This window comes from Geospiza fortis, unplaced genomic scaffold, assembly GCF_000277835.1.
Source record: "Geospiza fortis unplaced genomic scaffold, GeoFor_1.0 scaffold719, whole genome shotgun sequence".
Taxonomy (NCBI): Eukaryota; Metazoa; Chordata; class Aves; order Passeriformes; family Thraupidae; genus Geospiza; species Geospiza fortis.
The window spans coordinates 370,101-395,271 of NW_005054451.1; the positions used below are offsets into that span (position 1 = coordinate 370,101).

General features: G+C 41.6%; 2 protein-coding genes across 3 annotated transcripts in view; one reads left to right on the forward strand and one right to left on the reverse strand.

Annotated features, from left to right (window-relative positions):
* The window catches only part of MCMBP (minichromosome maintenance complex binding protein), a 13,916-nt gene extending 8,179 nt beyond the window's left edge, over positions 1-5,737 (forward strand). For both annotated transcript variants that reach the window (XM_031062571.1, XM_031062572.1), the window contains exons 10-15: positions 749-866; positions 1,843-2,008; positions 3,783-3,916; positions 4,420-4,584; positions 4,970-5,058; positions 5,345-5,737. In XM_031062571.1, coding sequence (XP_030918431.1) covers positions 749-866; positions 1,843-2,008; positions 3,783-3,916; positions 4,420-4,584; positions 4,970-5,058; positions 5,345-5,471 — 799 coding nt within the window. In that variant the 3' untranslated portion in view covers positions 5,472-5,737. The remainder of the gene's footprint in view (positions 1-748; positions 867-1,842; positions 2,009-3,782; positions 3,917-4,419; positions 4,585-4,969; positions 5,059-5,344) is intronic.
* Positions 5,738-6,894: 1,157 nt separating this feature from the next.
* INPP5F (inositol polyphosphate-5-phosphatase F) overlaps positions 6,895-25,171 on the reverse strand; it is a 19,171-nt gene continuing 894 nt past the window's right edge. The window contains 18 exon segments of the mRNA XM_005427725.3: positions 6,895-8,604; positions 8,607-9,493; positions 9,954-10,041; positions 10,747-10,875; positions 12,078-12,151; positions 12,244-12,315; positions 13,192-13,390; positions 13,900-14,017; positions 16,101-16,229; positions 18,520-18,640; positions 19,374-19,451; positions 20,765-20,889; positions 21,334-21,401; positions 21,773-21,952; positions 22,537-22,735; positions 23,988-24,044; positions 24,363-24,530; positions 25,115-25,171. The exon segment at positions 25,115-25,171 is cut by the window's right edge and continues 85 nt beyond it. Coding sequence (XP_005427782.3) covers positions 8,390-8,604; positions 8,607-9,493; positions 9,954-10,041; positions 10,747-10,875; positions 12,078-12,151; positions 12,244-12,315; positions 13,192-13,390; positions 13,900-14,017; positions 16,101-16,229; positions 18,520-18,640; positions 19,374-19,451; positions 20,765-20,889; positions 21,334-21,401; positions 21,773-21,952; positions 22,537-22,735; positions 23,988-24,044; positions 24,363-24,530; positions 25,115-25,171 — 2,964 coding nt within the window. The 3' untranslated portion in view covers positions 6,895-8,389.

Below are 25,171 nucleotides of genomic sequence, written 5' to 3' on the forward strand. Positions count from 1 at the left end.
AATTATTCCTTAGGTACTACAAGGTACATTGTGGGAATTTGTTTAATTTAATGTAAACCTGTTTAATGTTAAGTTCAAGTGACCTATTTAGCATGTGATAGAAATTTATTCTTATGTTGATTTAAACTGTGGGTGAAAGAGCAGCATCCTTTGACTGATTAAAATCTTAAGTGTGATACTTCAGAAATTATCCCTGTCAGGCCCAAATTTAATGTTAGTCATTCAAAATCATTAGTCTTCAAAATCAAAATGAGTTGTTTTCATTCTTTTAGTTCCAACACTTAGAATAGCATGTATTTTTTCTCTTAGCTGGTATCACAAAAAGGTTGACAGTTGTCAAGAATGGGGAGACGATACACAGTGAGAAGAGGGAGAGGAAAGCTGAGGGCAGGTAAAGGAGATGAACAAGTGTGATAAGGAGAGAAGTTGAGATTGGGCAGCAGAAAGGAAAAGAATGGAGTGTGTTCACTGCGTAACAGCAGACTACAGGGAGAACAGAATGTCTGGAAGGCCATTGCAGGTGCCAAGCACTGTAAATTATTGCCTTTGTGTGGTGCTGTGAGGAGCAGCTTCAGCCTGGCCCAGCTCCTTGGGCACTGCAGAAGGAAGCCAGAGGAGCTGGCTGATTTTGGTGTGTGTGTTCTGAAATCCTGCTGGCTGTCAGAGACACCACACAATGCTCCAGCTGATAACATCTGTACCCAGTGTTAGCCAGGTGTTTGCCTAACCTGTGCTGCTTTTGGTGCAGCTATGGCAGACGGGATGTGCTTCCTCTGGGAAAATTCACCGTCAACCTGAGCGGCTGTCCCCGGAGCAGCGCCTTCACCGAGCACCTGTACCGCCTCATCCAGCAGCTGGTGCCAGCAGTAAGCATTGCCTGGGCAGGGCTGGGGGACCTGTTCTCACTGGTACAGCCTGGTCAGGGCAGGCTGGATGCTCTCCTGCTCCCCATGCAGAGAGCAGGTAACAATAGAGATGGGGCTGGCCTGTGTGTTGAAGTCTGTGTGCCTCATCGTCTAGGATGATATGCAATGAAATCCTCTCCTCAGAGGTATTGAACTGATAGGCAGATGCTGCATGCTTTATTTGGTCTTTCTGGATTGATATGTCTAGACATTAAATTATGGTGTGTGATGGTCTTTGCAGGGGTCTTAGGATGAGGGAAGAGATGAGAAGGTTGACTCCATGTTTCAGAAGGCTGATTTATTATTTTATGATATATATTATATTAAAACTATACTAAAAGAATAGAAGAAAGGATTTCATCAGAAGGCTAGCAAAGAATAGAAAAAGAATGAATAACAAAGGCTTGTGACTGACCAAGACAGTCTGGACATCTGGACTGTGATTGGCCATTAATTAGAAACAACCATGAGACCAATCACAGATCCACCTGTTGCAGATAATCAACAATTCCACAGCAGCAAATAATCATTGTTTACATTTTGTTCCTGAGGCCTCTCAGCTTCTCAGGAGAAAAAATCCTAAGGAAAGGATTTTTCAGAAAATACCATGGCTACAATTAGGGTTTATTCAAGTTTGTGGATACTGCTCTGCAGAAAAGCCATAGTAATTCAATTTGGGGTCACACTAACAGTATTGCTGCAATAAATCATTTTTTATTGAGCTCATGTGCAGAACAGGTGATAGGAATTCCTAACAGCAATATTTTCCTTTGGGAAATTTTGAAATACACAGCATTTGGATATTTGGGATAAAGCGTTGCAGTGCCAAGTTTTGCTTTGCTGTGCAGGCTCCCAGGCCAGCTGTAGCTGCAGAAAGCAGCATTCCCTGGGGAGATGGAGGACAGCCCAGGTGCTGATGGTTTGTTTCTCATTGCAGTCCTACCACCTGCGGATGAGCATCGAGAGCATGAACCACTCGCGCTTCATCCCTCACAAGGACTACACGGCCAACCGCCTGGTCAGCGGGCTGCTGCAGCTGGCCAGCAACACCTCCCTGGTCATAGATGAGACCCAGCTGGAGCAGGGACAGCTGGACACTGCAGGTACGCAGCTTTGGTGTCTGCAGTCTCATTTGGGAGGTTAAAAGCTGCTGTGTTGTAAGGCAGTGGTGATAATAGTGTCCCGCTGATAAGGGGTCTAGTGCAAAACTGTTTGTGGTTTCTACATCCTATTTCACTGCTTTAAAGCAGCTTCCTGCAGCTAACTTAATAAAAAATTCTCCCAATTTGTCTTACCAAAATAACTCTGATTCATTGGAGTGGCCTTTCAGTTTCCTGTGATGGTGCATGAAGTGGGCAAAGCATATGCTGATGCCTTATGTCTATATTTTTACTGTATATCTGGAAACCATCCCTGAGAACTGGAGAAAAAAGATTGCTATTACTGTGTTAAAAATAGTGGGGATTCTATCTTACAAGCTGATGTAGCACTGTGTAGCATGCTTTCAGCAGAGCTTTAGAAATTAATTTAATTATAACTCCCTTAAAAGAGCTGAGTTGCATTAAAAGCTCAGTACCTGGAGAATGCACAGTACAGGTGTCTTTGAGTCCTGGGGTTGTTCTGTGCAGAGCCAGCAACTGGAGCCCAATGATCCTTATGGGTTTCTTCCAACTCAGGAGATCCTATGAAACAACAGGAAATCACTGCAAGTAACTTAATTTTAAAATAAAACTGCTATCTGGAGAAAGCTGCTTTGGTTTTTTACTTACTGCTTTTAAAAGTTGCTAATTGAAATTACCCAATTGCTTTTGAGTTTTCAGTACTTTTTGCTACTCAGCTTTAGTAAAGCTACAAAATTTTGCTAAAGAAAATAGTAAAATGAGTAACAAGCTCTGTATTGTCTGTTTCCAAAACAATAGTTAAAATATGATAAACTCCCATTTAGAGAGAACTCTTGCTGTGCTGGTTTATAGGTTTTCTAAGAAATTTGTCTGTAATGTCTAAAAATACTCAGCATTTAGTGAAAAAATAATATTTTAGGTATTAAAAGTTGCAGATAAAAGAGGCTTGGTAATTTTATTTCTTTTTTGCTGATGTGTTATTGTTTTCTACTGAATTTAGAGTAAAGAAGTACAAATTATTCATTTCTTACAGCAACGTTGGGAACAAAATTTAATCCTAGAGTGTCTTCAGATGTAGTAGTTGGTTTGGAACTCTTGGAAGGTACAGCTTAGAAATTTCAAATGGAAAAATGTCCCAGAAGTCAACCCCAATATTAAATTTGTCTTTATTTGCTAACTTTGCCTTTATTTACAGTGTACTAAATTATTACTAAGTATTTAAAGGCAAAACCATAACAGTAGTTTTGTAATTTGATGCAGTAACTGCTGAAGAGAAATTCAGTTTGTCAGGTACATGTTGGTATTTCAAAGAGAGAATTCCAAGAGTCAACCAGTTAATTTGTCAATTTTAACATTTTATATTTTAAATAACGTCATTCCAGTTAAGGCAAGTGAGTACTATTAAAAAAATCGGCAAAATTAAATTTGTGATGTTTTTCTGCTTTTGAGGAGAGATTTCTGGTTTTTCTCTCTAAATAGATACCTGGCTTTGTAGGGCCAATGAAGACATGAGCTATAAACTCATGTACAAATGTACTAAGCCAGACAAAGTTTAGGCCTGAACTCAAGAATTCTTAATTTTGATTCTCATTAAGAAGTGGTTGTCTCTGTCTGGAAGACACCTCAGACACAAGAAGGAACAGGATGATTGCAGAATCCTTCTGCTTATTGGTCCTTAAAAACAGATGGGAAACAACAATCAGGGCTGACATTTGTTTTGCTCCAGTGCTCAGGGAGTTTGTTCTTGCTCTTGCAGGTGTCCATAATGTGACAGCCCTGGGTAACCTGATCACTTGGCAGAAGGTGGATTATGACTTCAATTACCACCGGATGGAATTCCCATGCAACATTAATGTGCTGATCACTTCCGAGGGCCGCTCGCTCCTGCCGGTATGGGAGGGGCTTCCAGCTTCTGCCAGGGACAAGTGGGGACAGGAAACGTGTCTTGTGACCAGGGAGGGTGTGCCACTGGCAGTAGCTGCTGCCTGCTCCCTCATGGCCAGAAAACACAGAGCTGGAGCTTCCCTCCTCCTTTCTGAACAGGGGTGGTGAGGTGGTGAAGGACCATGGGGTGGGTAAAGCTGCAGAGATGTGCTGCACTCCAAGCCTCCCTCGGGCATGGTGGGTTCTGAGGTGATGGGCATGGATGTGGCACTGCCCCTGCAGTAGCCTGAGCTTGCAAACATCTGCTCTCTGACATGCCAGCTTTGTCCACTGAGCCTTGGCTCTCCTGCTTGGATCAGGAGCTGTTCAAAACGTGAGCTGGAGAGTGTTTCAAGAATTATCTTGCCTTGGTTCTGGGAAATAGTGACTTCTGCTTCTGAGAGTAAATTAGTCTTGGAATAGAAAATAGTGGGATGTAGAAAGAGATGAAATGTGATTTTCTCTTTCAGTCAGATTGCCAAGTCCACTTACAGCCACAGATAATTCCCCCAAACATGGAAGAGTACATGAGCAGCCTCCTCACTGCAGTGCTGCCCTCCGTGCTGAACAAATTCCGAATTTACCTGAGTTTGTTGAGGCTGCTGGACTACAGTATATCTGATGAGGTGACCAAGGTAGGGACACTTCCCTCATTTGTTTTCAATGGTCTATTTGGGTGGAAAGCACCTTAGTAGGCAGTTACTGTACTTGCCCTGCCAGTGATTCTCCTTTAAGTTTTACAAAACCTAAATAGAAGCATTTTCACATCCTGACTGTGCCTTCAAGGGTTTGTAAAGTATATACTGAATTTATTAGCTAAGGAACAGTGCATGTAACCTGCTTTCTAACACTCATTTTGAAAATGGGTTCTTTTCGAAGATGGGAAGTAGCCTGGTTTTTCTCAGCAGCAATGAGTTGAAACATTGAAATCTAGAAGTTGTTACAGTGTTCATCTCCTCAAAAGCTTATCTCTTCCTGGAGACCTGGTTTGCTCCATAATTCCACGCTGTGTTGTTCCAGGCAGTGGAAGAAGACTTTGTGGAAATGCGCAAGAACAACCCCGAGAGCGTCACGGCCGATGACCTGCACAAAATGCTGCTGGTGGCCAGGTGGGTGTGGTGCTCCTGTCACCACTCAGGTCTTCCCAGCAAGCTGCAGCTTGAGCTAGCACTTGGTCTGCAGCTGAATTGTGTCAGACCAGCCAGACAGAGGAACAAGGCAGAGGAGATTCTTAGTTAGGCAAAGTATTCCCTCCCTGCTTTCATCCCTTGCTTTCTTACTCCTATAGGCCAGCTGGGTTTGAGCTGGGCTGGGTCTGAGCTGGGACAGATGTGAGCTGTGTGGGTTGCAGCAGCTGCAGGAGCTGTTCCTGACCAGCTCTTTGTGCTCCCCCAGGTTCCTGTCGCTCAGCGCGGGGCAGACGACGCTGTCCAGGGAGAGGTGGCTGAGAGCGAAGCAGCTGGAGGCACTGCGCAAGGCCAGGCTGCAGCAGCAGCAATGTGTCAATGGCAATGAACTTTAACACCCGCTGGATGTCACCCTGAAAATGTCTCTAATCCTAGGTGGAACCCATACTAAGATTGGAATATTGTTTATACCAGTTTTTGTAGATAATTTATACCAAAAAGTTATGGATATTTACCCTTGCGGTCTGAACGCACTTGACTCTGTTCAGCCACCTAAACATATTTTATGGAATTTTTTTGGACCCTGTTTTGTAATTGAAAATTGGTAACATTGAGCAAATTGTTTGATATTAAACTTTAATACTGAGGTTGTATAAACTTACTCCATTTAATAAGAGAATTTAAGCCAGAGCCCTTCAAACATAGCAGTGGTATGCTCTGTTCTGGAGGACATTTGTGCTCTAATTTCTGCTTGGCTGAATTGTGAGGATCAGACCTCTCAGCTGGCCTGCAGCTGCAGCTGGAGGAGGTGCTGACTTCACTCTCTGTGCTGTTCTGTGAGCTGGGGCAGGTCACACTCAGAGCAGCAGCAGCATCAGTGTGATGATATCACAATGTGGTACCAAGCAGTGATTTGACCAGCTCAGGTATGAAAAATATTTGCCTTGTGCTTAGAGCAGACCATGACTTCTCTAATTTCTCCAATGAGCTTTGTTCTGGTACAGTTTCTTAAAAAACCCCACATTGACTGGACAATGGGTGATACTCCTGTGCTCACACAAAACACATCTTTACTTTCTGCCTTGGCAGTACTGCAGGGTGTTTAAATGGTTTACTTAGTGCTTTCTGCTGATTGAAATCACAGGGACAGGAACCTCCTTTTTTATGGCATTTTCCTGTTCTAAACATGAGAGCTTTTGCTGTACAGCCAATCTGGATATTTTGTCTCTTCACACTAATAATGAGTACTTATTATGAGAAACATTTTTGTGTATCCTAAACTTGAGCCAAGCTTGGTGCTGTTTCAAATCACTTAGAGCTTATTTCTTTTCTTTTTTTTTTGAACACTAAAAATGAATATTCATGGTTTTGTCTTACTTGTGCTGCATTACTGTGAAGTGAAGCAACTGAACAAATGAGGAAGGAAATGAACACTTTTCAAAAGGCAGCTGGGCTGGAATGCAGGGTTGGGTTCTAAGATTGCCTCAGGGGCTGGTTTTGTGTCCATTGCCATCTCCAATATTTCATAGCCAGGGATGGAACAGTTCCCAAGCTGGAAGGACATTGAACTGGAGAGGGACAGGACAAGGGGTGATGACTTCAAACTAACAGAGGATAGATTTAGATAAAATATGAAGAAGTTCTTCCCTGTGAGGGTGGTGAGGTCCTGGCACAAGTTGCCCAGAAAAGCAGCACCATTCAAAGAGGATAAAGAACTGAAGTCATGGCTGTGTCCCTTGACTACCAGGAGAATTGTGTCGGTAAGTTTGAAAGAAACCCCCAGAGCCCTGAAGTCCCACATCACATACCAAACCCTGCTTTTGATTCCACTTTTTTTATTAAAATATCTCATGTATATTGCTCACATTAAAATACAGCAGTAGTTTAATTTTAAATATAGTCACAAGTATAGACACTCAAAAAAAGAACAAAAACCCAAACCCACATCACTTTAATAAAATAAATAAACCGAATTTGTTTATCAAAGTTTCAGGTGATAAATGATTTCAGACACAGTACAAGTCCTAAGACACGGAGCTACCCTAGGCCAGGACACGACGTTGTGGGGACACCACGTGCAGCCTATCTACAGTACAGGGATGAGGACAGAGGCACTGGGTCTGTCAGGGTGCTTACAGTCACAAACCACAGCACAGGAAGGTCCTGCTTCACAGCAGGTTCTGGACAAGGTCCTAGACTGGAATGGCATGGCAAGGCATTCCTGGGAAGGAGGATTTAATAGGTGGAATCCTTGGACACACAGAGCAAAGGGGATTTTTTTATCCAGTTCCCAGCAGGAGCAGATGCTCCACCCTGCGAGGTGCAAAGCTGGAGCTGGTCAGGAATTTGGTCTTGAATAGATGCTGACAGCTATGCTCTAATGCAACCCTGATCTTACAAAGCAGTGCACTGGCCTTCTGCTTCAGATGTTAGTTGGGATTTTGCATAATTCTTCATACTTAGAGAGAATCCTAGCACAGAGGGACACAGTGCCTGATGGGCAGGTATCTGGCTCGTCCTGCTTTACAGAGACAAAAAATTACAGCAAATGGGCAGAGTTTGGAATTATAAAAAAAAATTAACTGCTTTAACATGGGCAAGACAATTCAAAGACATTTGCTTCATTCACCTCACCTCAAAACAAGTGAGGAAAAAAACCAATCTACAGCAGAAATTTGCACTGCAGGATTGTAGGTATTTCAGATTGGGTCTCTAAGCTTTATCTATACTGAAAGTGTCCCAGGATGTCTGGAAAGAAAAGGATAGCAAAGAAATCTTACTTTCTGGTTAACATACTTAAATTCAACAAAAACACATCGGTTCCCATTGTAGAGGCACAATTCAGAGAGCTGCATCTAGAACTTCATTGAAAAAAAGTAAAAATACTAGTCCAAAAATAAATAAAATGTAATTTACCGGTACTTTATTTTGCTGGTGTAGTGCAAGGTAAGTAAGGTCAGAGAAGTGCAGTATCATCCTTTGAGTATAAATACTTTCTACATAATTCAGAAGAGCTACAAAATTAGTCTCAAAAAAATAACTGTGCAACACATCTAAGATAGCCAGCATGCTTACTGAATCCCAGTGTCTAAGCTACCTGTTTAAATATGGTTTATACAGGTTCTGTCTCACCTGCCTGAGGGAATTCTGAAGCTTGGTCAGAACCAAATTCATTTGCATCTCTCACTGCTTGTAAACAAATTACCTATTATCAATCCCAGTATCCAGTAGCAGTTCATGCCACAATAGTCCTGATGTCATTGGGTTATTTTATTAGAAGCCACAGCTAGAAGAACACTTCCCAAATGAGCAACTAGATCTGAATTATTCGCGTCTGGCATTGCGTAAACATTTCTCTCAGTTCTTTTTGTTTGATTTCGTTTAAAGCTTCTGGTTCCGCAGGGCTCTTTTGGACCTTTGCCACAGCAAAATTAATCCCTTGAGTCAATCCTGCCTGGGTGATGTTGGCAACCTGGACCATGGAGCTGCGGATTTTAGCGAAGGGAGACACGGCCCTGCTGCCGCTGCCGTCGGGGAAGGAGTGCCGTGAAGTCCTGCCTCGTGGTTCCCAGACACAGAGCCCGGGCTCCTGTGGGATTTACTCCAGTCAGGCCCACCCACAGCCAAGAGCTGAGGGTTTGGCTCAGAAGAGTGAACATCCAGCTTTGATGGCCTGGAAGGAACGTCTGCAACAGCTTCAGCCTTGGGCTCTGCCTTCTTGGCGGCGCTCCTGCTGGTTTGGGTCGGTGCGTGGTGGGGCTCTCGAGGACCAGCCTCAGAGGGCTCCAGCACATCGCAGCCCTTGCTCTGGGCATCCTGCACGAACCTCTGGCAGTACACATCCACGGGCTTGGCCAGCTCCAGCTCTGTGCTGTCAGAGGCAGGCAGGGCAGTGTCCTGGCCCTCAGCTGGCACGGCGATGCTGAGGCTGACGTCGGTGCTGCTCAGGGACTGCGAGCGGCTGCCCAGGCGCGGCGCCGAGGCGATGATGCCGCAGCTGGGCAGCACGTAGTCCGTGGGGCCCATGTTCTCCAGGGACCCCCCCAGCTGCGCCTCCTCGTCCGACTTGGAGTTGCTCAGGAAGTCATCCGAGTGGAAGGAGTCATTGTCTGAGGCTTCTGTGTCAGATTCACTGGGGGCTTTCGGATCCACCCCTGGGTTTTCCAGAGTTTCGAGGCTGCTGTCAGACTTCCAAAGATTCACTTTCAAATTTGGCTTTAAAAAATTGACTTTCACTTCAGGTTTGGCAAAGCTGCCCAGCTTCCGAAGGTTGCTGATGTTTACGTTGGATTTGGTTTGTTTCACCTTTTGATTGAGGGAGGAGAACTTGCTCAGTAAATAATTCTTGCCTTGGGCCAGGGACCCTCTGTTCTGAGACCGAATGCCAATGATGTCTTCATGAGGTTTGCTGCTCCTCCTAGGAGAGGAAGAAGATCTTTAATGTACAATCAAAGCACCAGGTGTACACTGTCTCCAGTCTATTTCTGTAACAGAAATGGACATTTCAGTTCCTAAGTTACCCTTTCCTTACATAAATAATAAATTCAATCCTTTTTTTACCTAATAATATTGTACCCATATAAGCGAATCAAGCTCAAACCAATGAAAACAAAGGAAGGTTGATACAGAACAGTAGCCAAACAAAGGGAACGGGCAATTTCTGCAGGCACTTTAGTTTTTGATGAAAAAGGATTCGAATTCTCCGTTTTTTCAACCCTAACTTTGTGTATGCCCAGTAGCCAGATTTAGCAAATATTCAGTCTGCAATACCTGTAAAAAGAACAATTTTTTTGCTACACTTTCTACTCAGCTGGGAGAAGCAGCTGAGTTGAGAGCAAAGGTGGGATACAGAAGGATCACATCACTGAGGTACTCACCTCTCCAGCTTCTTCTCAATAATGGGCACATCCATTCCCATTGCTTGCTTTGTGATTCTCAGCATTTCTGCAATGCACTGAAGAGTGTCTGAAATCCAAGCAGCAGCCTGTCAGACCCTTAAACACACCCTAAGAAACCCATATTCCACAATCTACAAAGAATCAGATCTAATTTTAACATAATTTTGTTTGGTTTTATTGCTTTTTTTCCTTTCATCCAGCAGAGCAGTTGTGCCCTTGCAATTCTAATTTAAAGCTTACAAAACAAACCTCAAGAATAAACTCTCCTTCAGCCCTAAATACTCAGCATTAAGCAAATCACTGCCACACTGCCTCATTTGGGGAAGGAAGAGAAGCAATTTTATTTATTCTAATCCTTGCTGACAAAACTCAGTGCTCCAGGTATGAAGTGATATTTTTTCCCTTGTTAGTGTTTGTTTAATCTAGTTAAACAACAAGCAAGAACATATCCAGACACTGATTTCACTAAAGAAATCGATTTCTTTACCTCTTTAGGAGTTAATTTTAACTTCATTTATTAAGTTTTTGAAGCAGTAAAGACCTGGATAGGGAAATAAGTTTCTCTCTAGAACTTGAGTTATTTTTCTTTCTGTTAAAAAGTAACATCTGAGTGGTTTTTTTTAATTGCTTTCCCATGTCACACAGCGGGATTTTATTGGAGTGATTTCTGAAGAAGGATAAATTTTAAGAGTAATGGAACAAGTGTTTTTTAGAGAAACACCAATACACTGGATACACTTCTATGTCTAAAACTTCTACACAGGACACAAACCTTTTCCATCTTCTTCTGGGCTGCGAGCCACAGCCCTGAGAGTGTGAAAATATCCACTCATTTCTTTGTATTTGTAGTGCAGCCTCATGCAAGAGAACTTGGGTTTGCCAAAGAGAGTAGGCTCAGGCCCTGAGAGAGAAACCAGGAGAAATCTTTAGAAATCTTTAACCAAACACTGAAGGAGATACACAGCCTTAGGTGCAGGCTCTGCAGTAAGTGCTGACAGTCTTTTTCAGCCTAAAATTCTTCATGTTTTCATAAGAGCAGGACTGACACTTTAAATGAAAGATTTTCACATTAACTAAACAATCAATAACTTACAAAAAGCAATTAGACTCTCTGTATGTCTGTTACAATCCAGCTTGATTGTTTTTTGCAGATCACCCTTTCAAATAGAAGGGAAAAAAAAAGTTCTACACTTTTTACATCCTGTGAATTTTTTAGGGAAAGCTCCTGCAAGGATTAAAGGGAAAGCTAGTTTTTTTATCAGGGGGATGTAATTGAAATTAAAAGGTTTAGACCAGTACTTCAACTCTTCAGTGCCCTGCATAATCTACAGCATTAAACGAGGTGTGGATGTAGATGTTGGACTCTGTTCTGTGCCTCAGGATACAAATCACAATACACAAGTGAGGGAGACCTTTCCCCTGAATGCTCAGAAATTGCACAGACACAGTGAAAGTTAGTCAGGAGATGATGAAATCACTGTGTGTTGTGTAATGGAGGATTAAACTCCATCAGGAGGCCAAACACTCCCTTCTCCCCAGCTGGATCACCTTTTTCATGATTTAAAGACATCACATCTTTAATGCTTCCAGCAGAAAATGCTGGATTTAACCTGCAGATGTTACATTCTATAGCAAATAAATTAAATCAGCATAACGAGGTGCTTTTGTAACAGCATGTTTGTTATCAGCCCTTGAGAAAGAAGTTTTACAAAGCTGTGAAGCAAATCTGAAGTACAATTCTGAGCCAGTGGCTGTGTTTGGATCAAAGGAAGAGAGCCCTGAATGCACAAACCCATGACTCATTACAGAAGTTGGCAAAATTGTTGCTGCCATTTGATAAATAATGAAATCTGTTTGGATGACTCTGTGGCTCTTTTAGGAGTTTGAAAGAGGGAAAATTTTAGAACCTTCCAATGATCAAAGCTTCCGTTTCCAGCAGCAGCAAGAGCCTGGCAGCTGTTACCAGCCAGAGGGGCCATTTCTGGGTATGTGCCCCACTTCAAGGACTGCTGCTTCAATACATTTGTAGGATGCTTTGGTAAATGCTCAAGCCATTGTTAAGAGCATGCAAAAAAAGACACAGAAGAGTGACTGTTTTCTTACCTATTTCTATTTTTTCCAGAGCTTCCAGACTTAACCTTTGGTACTGATTCACTTTGTCGATTTCATCATCGTAACTAGAAAAAAAAGCAGAATTTAGTTCTTCCTACTAATCTAAAGCAGAGCTACTAAAATAAACTACACATAGTAAGGGAAAGTGGTCACTTACTAGGCCACATAATAGGCAGAATTTGAAAGCAAAAGCAGCACATCCACATCCTTATGAGTGGCATCGATGAGACTGAAGGGAAGGAAAATAAATACAGGGTAGAAGGTTTCATTTGCAGAGCTGCAACCTGTGCCCAGTGTGTTCTGGGGACACTCTTTAGGAGCTGAACACAAGTTACAAGAAGTTTCAATCATGGTGTGTTATCAAATCCATGCAAGCAACAGTCTCTCTCAAACCTGAAGTTATCTAACAGCTCAAAAACATCCACAGAAGGTCCAAAAATAAATAGAAAGCCCACAAGCTATTAAAAATGCTACCAGAGAAATGGAAAAATACCTCAGACTCAGTGAGGGTGATGAGCCTGTGCCCTGAATTGAATAGCTGTCATAACAACCTGCTCTGCTATTTTTAGATGCTGCAGTTTAACCTGCAGGAGATCTAACCACTATTTTTCTCTTGCAAGCTCCTGAACTGTGAACTTGATAAGGAGTGAAGTTCAGAGTTTATGCCCATTACTTTCCATGAACAGAAATCCCGACTGTCCAACTGCTGACTCATTCCCCAAGCATTCAATCTGATCACTTCAGTTACACTTTCCCTATAAAGCAACAAGGAGCAGCTCCTCAAGCACCCCCTTTTAACCACTCTTAGTTCCACAAGTTCTCTTTATGGTACCTGCCACATTTTGGCAATATTAACCACATCCATCCACTTCCAGATGATCTCTCAAAGGTCATTCCAGCACGCACCATTTTTATGGCACTCTGGGGAAAGCACACGTTTAGAGGATTTTTCCCTTTACAACTACAACTAGTCAAACCCTTCAAGCACTCTTGTCCTTTTCTACAGAACTGTCCACACATCAGCCATCAAAACCTCTTAACATCTGTAGTAATTAACAGAGGTGTCAGAGTAGCAGCTGATCAATTTTGACTTAGTTCAACAAACCTTGGGTCACAGTCAATGAGTGCCCAACCTCCATGGAATTTTTCATCATCTGGCAAGAGCAGTTTCATGTAGCTCTGCAGCAGCTGGCTGATCAGTTCCTGGTGGCTCCTCAGGTTCTCCTTGTGCAGGGCTTCGTGCTCCTTCTCTTTTGTAAATATGGAGTACAGGTCCTCTGTCACAGGGATGCCCTGCATCAAATCTAAACAAACCCCAGGAAATATCAAGCAAGACACAGTTAAAAGTGATACATGGCAAGAGTTTGTAAATTCCTTCCAAATCCTGCATTTTAATGATGCTCTTGGTAGTCTTTCTGAAGAGAATGTTTCCTTAACTGAAAACTCAGAAGGTGTAACTCTACTTTCAATGAAAAACAAGAGCTCCTCACAATTTCAAGAGATACTTGCTACATTAATTTAACTTTGTCTTTAAAAAAGAAGAGATGCTACAAGACATTTAATGCTAAAATGAAGCTGGGGCAAAGTCTCCAATGAGTCACACTGCATGCAATCCCTCTGCATTGAGTGGGATTCCAAATTAAATTCCAAAGTGAGTGAGACTGTTCCTTGTAGAGTCCAGTACAGACATGTACCCCCTTCACAATGCTTTTAAGCAACAGGAGAAAAAAAATCAGTCAGAATGATGAAACCAAAATGATTTCATAATCTTTTCTAAATACCACACTCAGCTGGGTTGAAATTGTGCTCTTACCTATGACTGCTTGCCTGTAAGCATCCCTGAAACGATTCAGGTAGTATCTGTTTGCAGAGTTCACTCCATCCTTCATCACCCCTGCCAGCTTCCTTTCACCAGTCCTTGTGAAGTCACCCTGTCACACACAACATGCAAATCTTTACACCAAAATTTGGAGCAGCAGGCTCAGCTCAAAGGATTTGGCACTCTGCAACTCAGAACTGAATAGATTGAAACTCAGGAATTATCTTCAAGTAACTATTTCATATAGAAGTTGAAATATTGATTTCTTTCACAGAGCATCTTCTGGCATTGACTCTGCAGAGAATCCTGTGTTTTTGATAGAATTACAATTTCAGTAGGAAATTCCAATAGGAGACAAAGCTGGATTTATAAGCCAGCTAACATGGAAGCAGGACTTTCAATACATCAATCACTGTGATGCTTCAATACCTCCAAAAGAAAAAATCCCTTTTCTGGCCTTTACATTAAAGGCCTTTATTTTTTGGCCTTTAATCTAAAAGGAACACTACTGGAACAGCAGAGAAGACTGAAGCTTACTAAAAAATGGTTTTTTCATCTCACTGCTTTTGCTACTAAAACAAGACAAACATAACATACTGGGGGAAAGCAGCACATATCCTCACAACCTCAGAAACAAAAGAAAGTTTCTAGGCCACGGAAGGCTTAGAATTTGAATAAAAAGTTTTTTTGTAGTTACACTTCATTAGAGGATTCTATTTTCAGAGACACACTTGCACAGAGCATTTCTAAAAGCAACATCAACTCCTATGAAGAATATTTCAAGTGTGTTTCACTTTCAAATTAAAAGGAGTACCAAAATTAAAATTAATTAATTTAATCCATGAACCTCAACAGTGAGTGAAGAAATCTTCCAGCAGAAGGCCTGAATATTTAGATCTATAAATTGAGGTCTGCACCTCAGATTTAAAGTTTAATATACTCAATGAAAACAAGCATGTTAGGCTTTTTTTTTTAATATTAGTGCAATCAACTAATCAAAGCTCAGTAGAGATATTTAAAGAGAGATTTAAGTGTTAAGCATTTCCACCATAATGATTTTTCTTATGCCAAATGCAAATACTACTAATATTTGTTCCACCAGTTACACACAGCAAATACCTCAAATTCTATGACTTTTCAAAGCAGTGGCAGTACAGAGCAAGGAGTTCCATGCTTGATCTTGGTACAAAGTGCATTACAGCTAATGAAGAAGAGTCTTTAGAAAATACAGCTAATTAATATCACCCTATTACCTACATAGCCTGATCTCCAGAACTTTAGAGTGTTCTTTAAGTATTGTAAATGCTTAGAAGTACTATAACCATGATAAAATATAAATGGATGTAATTAATATCTCTCTCAAACTCTTATCCCTGCTTTGATTTTTGCTGAAGAGGAACAGAGTGCAGGGAGCACTCAGCTCTCCTTGACTCACACCAAGCCCAACACAAAACATTCTTCCATTGCAGAGCCTCATCTCTCCAGAATAAAACCCCACAGAGAACTTGGTGAACTTTTAAATATCTGTCTTAGGTTGGAAATGCAAGATGTGGCTGGGGGTGTGTATTCTACGGCCACTGTCAGAGGTGGGGCAGTTATCTGCTGCTCACTGGGCAGTTTTCTTTATCTCTGCCACATCCAATTCTCCCTCCAGGAGATCTCTTCTGTCAATGGGCCATTAATTACTAATTATTTTCTTTTCATGGCCACTGAGTGTCCCTGCATGGCTGATCCAATTCCATCATCCCATGGGGAGATGCTCCGCCCAGGGGAGGAGCCAAGCATTCCTACCTGGATCCAATCTGAGGTTTGGGGCACCACAGCAGCCTTTGCCCACTGCATTCCTACAGGAGCAGCTTTCTGCTGCCCTGCATTGCCAGAGGGAGCCCAGGCCCATCTGCAGCAGCCCTGGAGCTGCAGAGGAAATTTTTGTACTATTGCATTTGTATTTTTAATTTTCCTAGTAAAGAACTGTTATTCTGTTATTTCTATTCCTGTATCTTTGCCTGAGAGTCCCTTAATTTCAAAATTATAACAATTCCGAGGGAGGCGGTTTACATTCTCCATTTCAAGGGAGGCTCCTGCCTTCCTTAGCAGGAAACCCTTTCAAAGCCAGACAATACCCCAGGGTTTTGCAGTGCACAGGAGCCCTGTAACCCCACGCACTGCTGGGGGCAGTGAGGCTCCCCCCTTACCTTCAGGGCTGCCGTGCCCGCGTACTGCCGGCTGATGGCATCGCCGTTGTTGGCCCACATGATCTGGTAGATCCTGTTGCACTTCACTGGCAGAGGCTGCTCTGGCGGCATCACACCCAGTTTTTTGAGCTGGAATTTGACATATGGATTAATCCAGTGCCCACGGTAAAAGTCAATCTCAGTATCACAGCTCGGTGAAGTAAATGGAAGCGTTTGCCAAGTGTTTAATTGTTAGATTTTGTATGATGGGGGGAGGAAGCCATTGTGCTGATCTGTCAGATTAAATTAATGAATTGGTGGTTTATTGCTAAACATCACATCACTGGAGGCAGCAGTAACATTAATTATGGATGTTAAGTCAATCATCAAAAAAATTAGCTGAAGAAAAACAAGTTACTGTAGATTCTCAAGATACAGGATAATTTTCAATAGAGAATCATCAAAAAACAGGCATCACAATTTAAAAATAAATGTCTTCTATTGCAAAGGCATTCATGACCTCAAGGGTCTGAAAACAAATAAAACTAACTTCTTATGTTGGTTTATTATGAGTGCTTGCACATTTTGGACAGTTAGTGTCTGTCACTGATACTAGAGTAAGATCTCTCCCTCTTAGAACACCCAGTCCTTCAGTTTTTCCTAGATAAGCCTTGGGTACAACACCAACATCAGTCTTTGTACACACACTGAGTGGGTAGAGCAGCACATACAACTGCAATGGAGTCAATAAATGATAGGGACAACTTGGAATAAATCATAAGAAAACTTCCATTTACAGCTGCTCAAAAACTCTTTGCAAGTTAGATGAAAATTAACACAGAGCTGCTCATTAACTCTGATAGCCCTCTCAAGTTCCCCAGATGAGAGAAAGCAGTGGTTCCAAGGAAGAAAAGTGTGAGGTACATGAACCCTCAGTCCTCCACTCCATGCCACTGACCCTGCAATGCTCAGGGCATTTCTCAGTCATCAATGATTCCCAAGCACTTCAGCTCCAGGATGAGAATGATGCAGAACATCACAAGCCCACACTTCAGTAATGATTTAGCCTCTTAACAACAATCTGTAACACTCTTGTTTTTACAAGAATTGCCTTGGAACTCAAGAGTTACCCTGAATAGAAATCCTATTTTAAAATCATGACTGTGAGATTGCCGATCCCTCCCCTGCCCTCAGCACTCCTATGTCAGGAGCTCACAACAGCAGATCACAAAGAGGAACTGCCAGGTACAAAGGCCAGATCCATTCACTTTTCACTCTAATGAAGGGCCCACTTCATCTCTTCTCCTTCACTTTAACCATAATCAGGTTTGCTCATTCTGGGCTGTGACTGGGGCTTTGATGCTCCAGTTACAGGACATTAAACCTGCATTAGGTCTGTAGCAGTACTGTGTCAGGGAAGTCTTCACAAGGGAACAGAGCCACCACTGAGCTTCTAGAAAACAACTGAGGGCCAGAGCAAAGGGGAAAACTAAAGGAAAGTACTCTCAGTCTGCTTGGAAATCCCTCCTCTGTACAGGGAGAACTATTCCACAGCACAACAGTCACAGCCAACAGGGCTATTTACATCATGAATTAATTATTCCTCTACAAACAGAAGGGACAACTTATCTCCCTACTCGCTGCATCACAGTATTTCACTTCAAAGCTCCTAGAATAGCACCCAACTTGTTAGATTTTAATCCTTTAATATCATCTCAGTGAGGGACTTGGGGACAAGGTGTCATGTTTCTAAACTCTGTATTCCTAGACAACTTAAACTGAAATTATTAAATCCAAACAAGACAATCCTCTCCAATCTGTGGACAGTCAGTCCTTTTTGAAGGAGGACAGAAGGAGGCATCACTGTTCTGTAATTATTGCAAGTTTTGCATTTGTATATATCATTCCTCTCAGCTTCATGGCTTGTAGCCATGATATTTTCTGAAAAAATCTTTTCCTTAGGATTTTTTCTCCTGAGAAGCTGAGAGGCCTCAGGAACAAAACGTAAACAATGGTTATCTGCTGCTGTGGAATGCAACAGGTGCATCTTTGATTGGTCTCATGTGGTTGTTTTTAATTAATGGCCAAACACAGTCCAGCTGTCTCGGACTCTCTGAGAGTCATAAGCTTTTGTTATCATTTCTTTCCTTTCCTTGCTAGCCTTCTGATGAAATCCTTTCTTCTATTATTTTAGTATAGTTTTAATATAATATATATATATCATAAAATAATAAATCAGCCTTCTGAAACATGGGGTCAGATCCTCATCTCTTCCCATGTTGGGACTGCCTCCAAACTTCCACAATGGCTCTTCAAGTATTTTGCACAGATTTTTTCATAGAGGTCAGTTTGGCATTTTTCAAGCCTACAGATTTCTCTGTGAACAGCAAAGAAGGTGTGAGGCACTCAGCACTTGGCAGAGCCCCTCAGGTGTACGTGCCTGCTGCTCCATGACCACTCTGGCAATGGCAGCCTGCACCACGTTGGTGCGATCCAGGCAGTCCATGCAGTTCACCCGGAAAATCCCCTCCTGCTTACAGATCACCCCAGCCTGGTCAACCCTGCCAACAGGGAGAGAACAAAAGCACACTGAGACACTGAAAATCCAGCGTAATTCATCAGCTGCTACAAACAGTAGAACATTTTACACATGGAGCACTATTTATGGCTGCACTCACAGCCCAGCCACACCCCACACTGAATTCACTCCTCTTGTTCCAACAAATCCTCCTCTTTAATCTAGGCTGGATATCAGACATAAATCCTGAGGCCACAAACTTGAGGTGCAATCAGATGCTGAATTCAACTTATACATACATAATACAAACTTTCAAGAGCATTAATTTCAAGAACAGAGGAACCAATAATAATGACAGCAACACAGAACAATACAGAGCAATGACTGAGGCTGCAGCCACACTTGTTACCCAAATGTATTAACTTTCATCAGTTCAAACTAATCTCTGCTTGCTGTCAGCAGTAAGGCTGCCATCCTAGGGCTTCTGGGTCAAATACAGAGTGTTTCACATTAAATGTGAGTGACCCTAAAAGTGTGAAATGCAGAAATGCAGTAAACCTCAGGCAGGAAACAGCACCTGAGAATTTCTGCTGTCACACGGGTAGAACACCAACACTTCAGAAGACAAAAACTCTTGACAAACAAGCTGGACACCAAAAGAGAAATATATAAAACATATTGGTTTGGAGAAAATTTAGGCCTCTGAATATCTACTCTTTGTTGGTGTTTTCCTCTACAGATGTTCCCTACTCGTCTAAAAACAGTTAAGTACCTACCAGCACCACTTCATGTCAAGAATAATATCATGAATGGCATCAGTCAGTGTTTGAACATTTTCAAACTTCATTCCTCGGCTGAAACACAGAATTTCACAAAAGTTAGTTTGAACTGGAGCAGTGACTTTACTTAACAACTTTATCTTATTTGTATTGTTAACAAATATGGTGTTTTGGCTAAATGAGAGAGACAAACATTCCCTCCTGCAATGAGCTTTAAACAGGAGCCAAGATTCATAACTATTTTGCAGTACAGTTCAACGTCCAAATCCAAGGCAAGAGGTTAAAAGATCATTAAATTCTCAGGACTTGGCATTTTTTAATGCTGCTTCCATTAGGAAGAGCAAGTGTGCAGCTATTCAGGCATGTGCAACATTCTGTTCTCATTTTAGTCTCAAGATAAGTAACTACAGTAGATTTAGAACTGGGATGGTGAGTCCTGCTTTGCCAGCGATTTTACAGAGAAAACCACCTAGAGACACATCCCCCCTCATCCCCCTACCCCATCTGGTTATTGTTCAGGATTGTTCTCAATTCACTCCTGCTCACAGTGCAGAAACAGTCCTGGTCACTACAGCTGTTTATAGGAAAAAAGTGAATGAAGGAAAATGAAAATTCCTCCAAACAAAAGACTAATTATCAAATCAATCCAGGGCACCAACAGTCCCACAGAACTCTCAAAGGCCAATACTGTTCTGAAAGGGGTTTCCCTTGCCACCATCCCCTCTGACAGTATCTACTAATGCCATACTCAGTCATTCAGTAATGCTCTCCCAGGCCAGCTGCAATCCCTAGATTAGGTTTAGAAGTGAAGATTAAACCAGTTTAGACCCCACACAAATGCAGCCTGCTCGAGGGGAGCAGGAGAAATACATGCCTGTGACAGATGACATGCTTGGGCATGTGAGCATGGCAGCATCAGAGGGCAGTCATGAAAACAGCAACTACTCACACTGGATTAAGATAAAATCCCTGTATTATATTGAAATAACAGCATCAGGGTCCTGAAAGAACCCATCATGTTTTTATGGAAACAAATAAGAGAAACAGAAATAGAGAATTAAAAGCAAAATGCTACATAGCTTGAAAAAGCAGGTCAGCCACAGCTTTATACTCATGGCATGTTTAAGGAAACTCTTCAAATGTGGGACAATTAAGCTTTGCCCAATAAGTAACTGCATATTTAACAGGTCAGGGACACAAGATCACAAACAGCAGTGCTTGGTTACCCAAGCTTTAAGTTTTATAGTGCTTTACTTTAAAAATTGTATTCTTGTCTAAAAAACCAGTGTTACATGCAGAAGTAGAAATAATGAGTCTTCTCCTCATTTATACTTGCCTTTCATGGCAATAAAAAAGATGCAAAGTGATATTTCTAAAAGGTTTCTTACCAGTGCTCATGGAAGTCAAATGAAACATAAGTCAGATTTGCATTGTTGTAGAGAAGAACTTGTTTAAGGTAAGCATCTCCAATAATCTTCTCTCTGCCTGTCTGGTCCACCAAGTTAATAATAACCTGTTCAAAAGTTTAATTATTTAACACTCATCATCTGCTACATAACTTGCTTAGATTTACACCATGCAATAACATATAGCTCCAGAGTTAAAGATTCATAGCAATCTTGCTGAAGTTACAAGCTTTGATAGATTGTACCTAAGACAAATGAGCTCCAACTATTCCCTGCCTGTACAAATTTAAATACAGAGAAGCTCTGAATGCATAGGACAGGTTCACAGAAATACAGTTTACACATTGCCGTAACTTATTCCTGGGTTTTACTGGTTATTTACGAGGATATTTGAAAAATCTAAAGTAAAATTCTATTTATGTATCAACCTTCCAATTGTCAACAAGCTTCTAAAAAAACCCACAACACATCACCAAGAAAAACAACCTAAAAACATTGACTTTCAGCTCCTGCATTTTCATGAGATTACTCTTCTGTCATATAGCACTCACCTGCTTTTTGTAATTTTTCAGCTGCTCTTCAAAGTGTGCACGAAAACAGGACACGGTTTCATTTTCACCTACAAGGCAGAGCAGTGTTAGACAGAAGCAGCCTGTTCAGCAATAAATCCTGTTTGATGTATTAAATCATGCCCAAATTTGTACTCTAAAAAACCAAGATACCTTAGCTTAAAGATAATAACACATAGCAAAGAATTACTTTTAAAGGTCTTTCATTAATTTGCTCAGCTTCAACATTGCTGTTATAAGCAAACACATTCTTGAATTTTGCTGCATTTTGCTTTTTGTGCAGAGGAGATGGGACAAAAAAATTAACTCTTAATAAAGCTGCTTCATCCTTCTACATATGCACAACACCCACATAAACACCTCTTCCAAAAGAAGAGTTCCAGGGGACCCTGATTTTTAGGTTTTTCACCCAAACACTTACTCTTGTCCAGCCGGGGCCGTGGGTTGTATCTGTATCCAACCTGGCTCCAGAAAACAGGCACAGAGCCTCGTGTTTGGATGTAGGAAAGGGTGTGATTGTGGACATGGATCAGTTGCTCTGTCTCAACATAATTTGCCACATTTCCATTTTTATCAACACCTCTCCGCTTATACCGCATTCCTGGGGGAATGATGAGAATGGTCAAGTCACATTAAAGCATTTGCCTTAAACATTAATAATTTATGTTGCTGGTTGTGACAGTGCTAACCCAAGAGAACAGTTTAGCCCAATATAATATGATCAATGGTAGAAGTCACTCCAATCCTAGTTTATTCTTCAAAAGTTGTTTTGACTGTATGGATAAAGTTTATTTACTGATACACTACAAGCAGCAGAATGTAAACTGACAGGACAGGGCACATTAAAGTCACAAATACCTCTGGTCCATCTTAAAAGACACATTTCCTCCTGTTCTGTCACACTTAGCACAAAGTTTTCCTTTAGTGCTCAGTATTTTCCATGAACCTAAAGGTCACTTTTACTGGCAGAGGCTCCACTTCTCACAGAGGTCCCACAAGCAGCCCAAGAGACCAGAGCTAACAAACATCTGAGTCTGAACAAGAAATACCACCTCACACATTTAATCCTGAGCCCGGCAGAAAAAAGCAGCAAAGATTGAACAGCTCAGCACTGTCCCTTTTCCCCAGCTGCATGCCCCTGCAGTGCTCAGGAACACGCCAGCAGCCCGGGGTGTGTTTGCCTACCAGCCCTGTGCCGACTCCGGCGGGAGATGAGCGCCACCAGGAACGTGGGGTGGATGTCATCCACACAAGAGGATTCCTGAGGAGGAGTTTCAGGGCTGCTCTTATCATCATCAGAAGATTCACTGTAGTTTACTACGAGTTCTTCAATTTGCACAAATCCTTGAATGATGGGGATGATCCAGAAGTCCACTTCAGCATTCTGAAGGGTACAAAAAACATTTATGTTCCTGTTGGTCCAACATTAGCTACAATTGTTTCTGCCATTTCTCATGTTAATAAAGCAGTTGCTCCACATGCTTTTCATGCTTTAATTTTTGCCATATCCTTATTTCTGTAAGAGATAGCAGCATTTTCCCTCCATCACTCACTGGGCTTTTAAATCAGGAAGAAAGAAGAAAGCAATTTTTTTACCTAGTTTCTGCTTTAAGGCTTTTAAAACTTCTGTGTGGACACATACTGTATCACATTTATACAGGAAGGTAGATGTTAGACTGTTTTCAGCAACACATAACAGTACAAAGCTTCATATGGGCTAATTTAGTCCTCAAGACAACTGGTTCATGGTTCTGCACCCTAAAACATTGATTTCTTAAACAGAATTGAGATCCAAATTCCCCAAAACTCAAGGTTATATACCTTATAATATGAAAAATACAACTCACTAAACTCCTGCATTATACACTACTTTTCACAGAGGACATAGGTTTATCCTGCTGTGACTCCATAACCATTTGTTTATGGAACATGAAAGAGGAGCAAGGCATAAGGCAAGATGTCTGTTGTCACCGCTAAGGAAAATTAGACTTGACCTAAACTGGCAAAAAAATGTTACCAACTTAGTCCTTGGTCTAGGAGGTTAACTGAAAATGATGGAAGGTCACATATTCAAGAAAAAGTGGTGGTTTCCTTCCTCTTTATGTGCTCATTTGCCAGGAAAATGTTTTATTTACTCTGGACAGATGTTCAGAACAACTTGTTCTACACTGTTTTTACACTGATCAGCTACTGTGCTCAAGGAGACAAAACACTATCCCCCACTATGGAGGACCAAAATCTTATCTCAGGGAAACTCTGGAATTCAGAGGTTATTTCTTTTCTGGCTCCTCCTCATTATCAAATTCAGCTCTGTTCAGGGATAATCCATTTCACATAAAAACACAACTCAACTTCACCTTCAGAAATCAGCACAGACATATCACACCAAGTTATTCTACACAGCTTTACTGTATTTCATGTTTCATTTCAGCTGAAGTTCACTCCTTAGCAATGACCACAGGCTGGCTGGGGGCAGAAGGCAGTGCCAGCTGCTCAGCTGCAGAAGGCACAGCCCTGATCCTGACCTATCTGCCAAGCAGGTTTGTAACTAAACCCCTACGAGGCCTTAAGCAAATATCTCAACTAAAAAGAACTAAAGAATGGTTCTCATAATACACCTTAAAAATATTACTCACATCAATGCTGATGAGATCTTCAATCATGTGCTTGTTCCAAAAGAATCTGTCATCCACCTGTTGAGAAGACAAAAGGGCAGTTTTTGCAGCATTACAAGTTAGGTTTGGCAGTATCTGTGGGCACCAGTGTCCATCAGTTTGTTCACCACACCTGTACAGACAATTCAGGGCTTTAAATGAAACACTTCAGTTCAGGTCATGCTGCTGCAGACTTTTGTTTCCTTGCACCTGAGCTCGTTACAGAACATGGTGTTCAGCTGCTGTAAAATGTGACCAGCCAGGTTTGGACCATGACCATTACTGGACAGCTCATCCCCCAGGTGGAAGAAAGAAACACAGACAGACAAACACAAACAGACAAACACAAGCACTCACTTTCCGCCACAGGGGTAGGTTGGTTTTCTCACAGGCGCTCTGCCTCTGCACGGAATTTGTCAGGTCATAGCTCAGGCTGTAGTAAAAGGAGTCTGAATCCATGAACATTTTGAACAACTCCTCCAATAATCTCTTCTCCAGTCTCTCTTTCTCTTTGCTTTCTCTAATCTGAAAGGAAGAAAATGGCTCTCGTGTCTTTCTCTGTGAGTGAAAAAGACTCCAGTCATATTTTCCATTTCTGACCTTGGAGGACAAACACTTTCCCAGTGATGAGCAGGACCTTAAAACTCCCAGCAAAGAAAAAGACAAGGGACAGCAGCCTGAGGAACATAAGTCTAATTTTAATAACAATTGTTTTGACTTCCTAATCCAAGTCATTATTGGTTTAAAGCAGTTAGATGAGATTGTTTGGTGTTCTGAGGAACCAGGCACCAAATTCTGCATCCAATTCTCTATTATAAGAGATACTTATGCAAAGAAATTTCTAGAAGTTTAGAACCTCACTAGAAGCTAATCCTAGTAAAAAATAACTCTATTAGCAATTCTGCCAAAATTATGTAATTACAAAATGAAAAAAATTGCAGAAGAACCATAGCTAAGTAATCAAAAAAAAAATAAACTGGGCATCAAGACAGTAGTTCCACATTCTGCAATTTTTAAAGGTCTTTGCATTCCATTTGATCATCCATCAAAACTTTTGAATTATAAGCTCAATATTTTGGAACAAAGGAGGAAACAGTAGAAAACTTTACCTTCTTTTTATTTGGAGCAGACACATTAGATTTAATTTTAGCAAGAGTCTTCAGCAG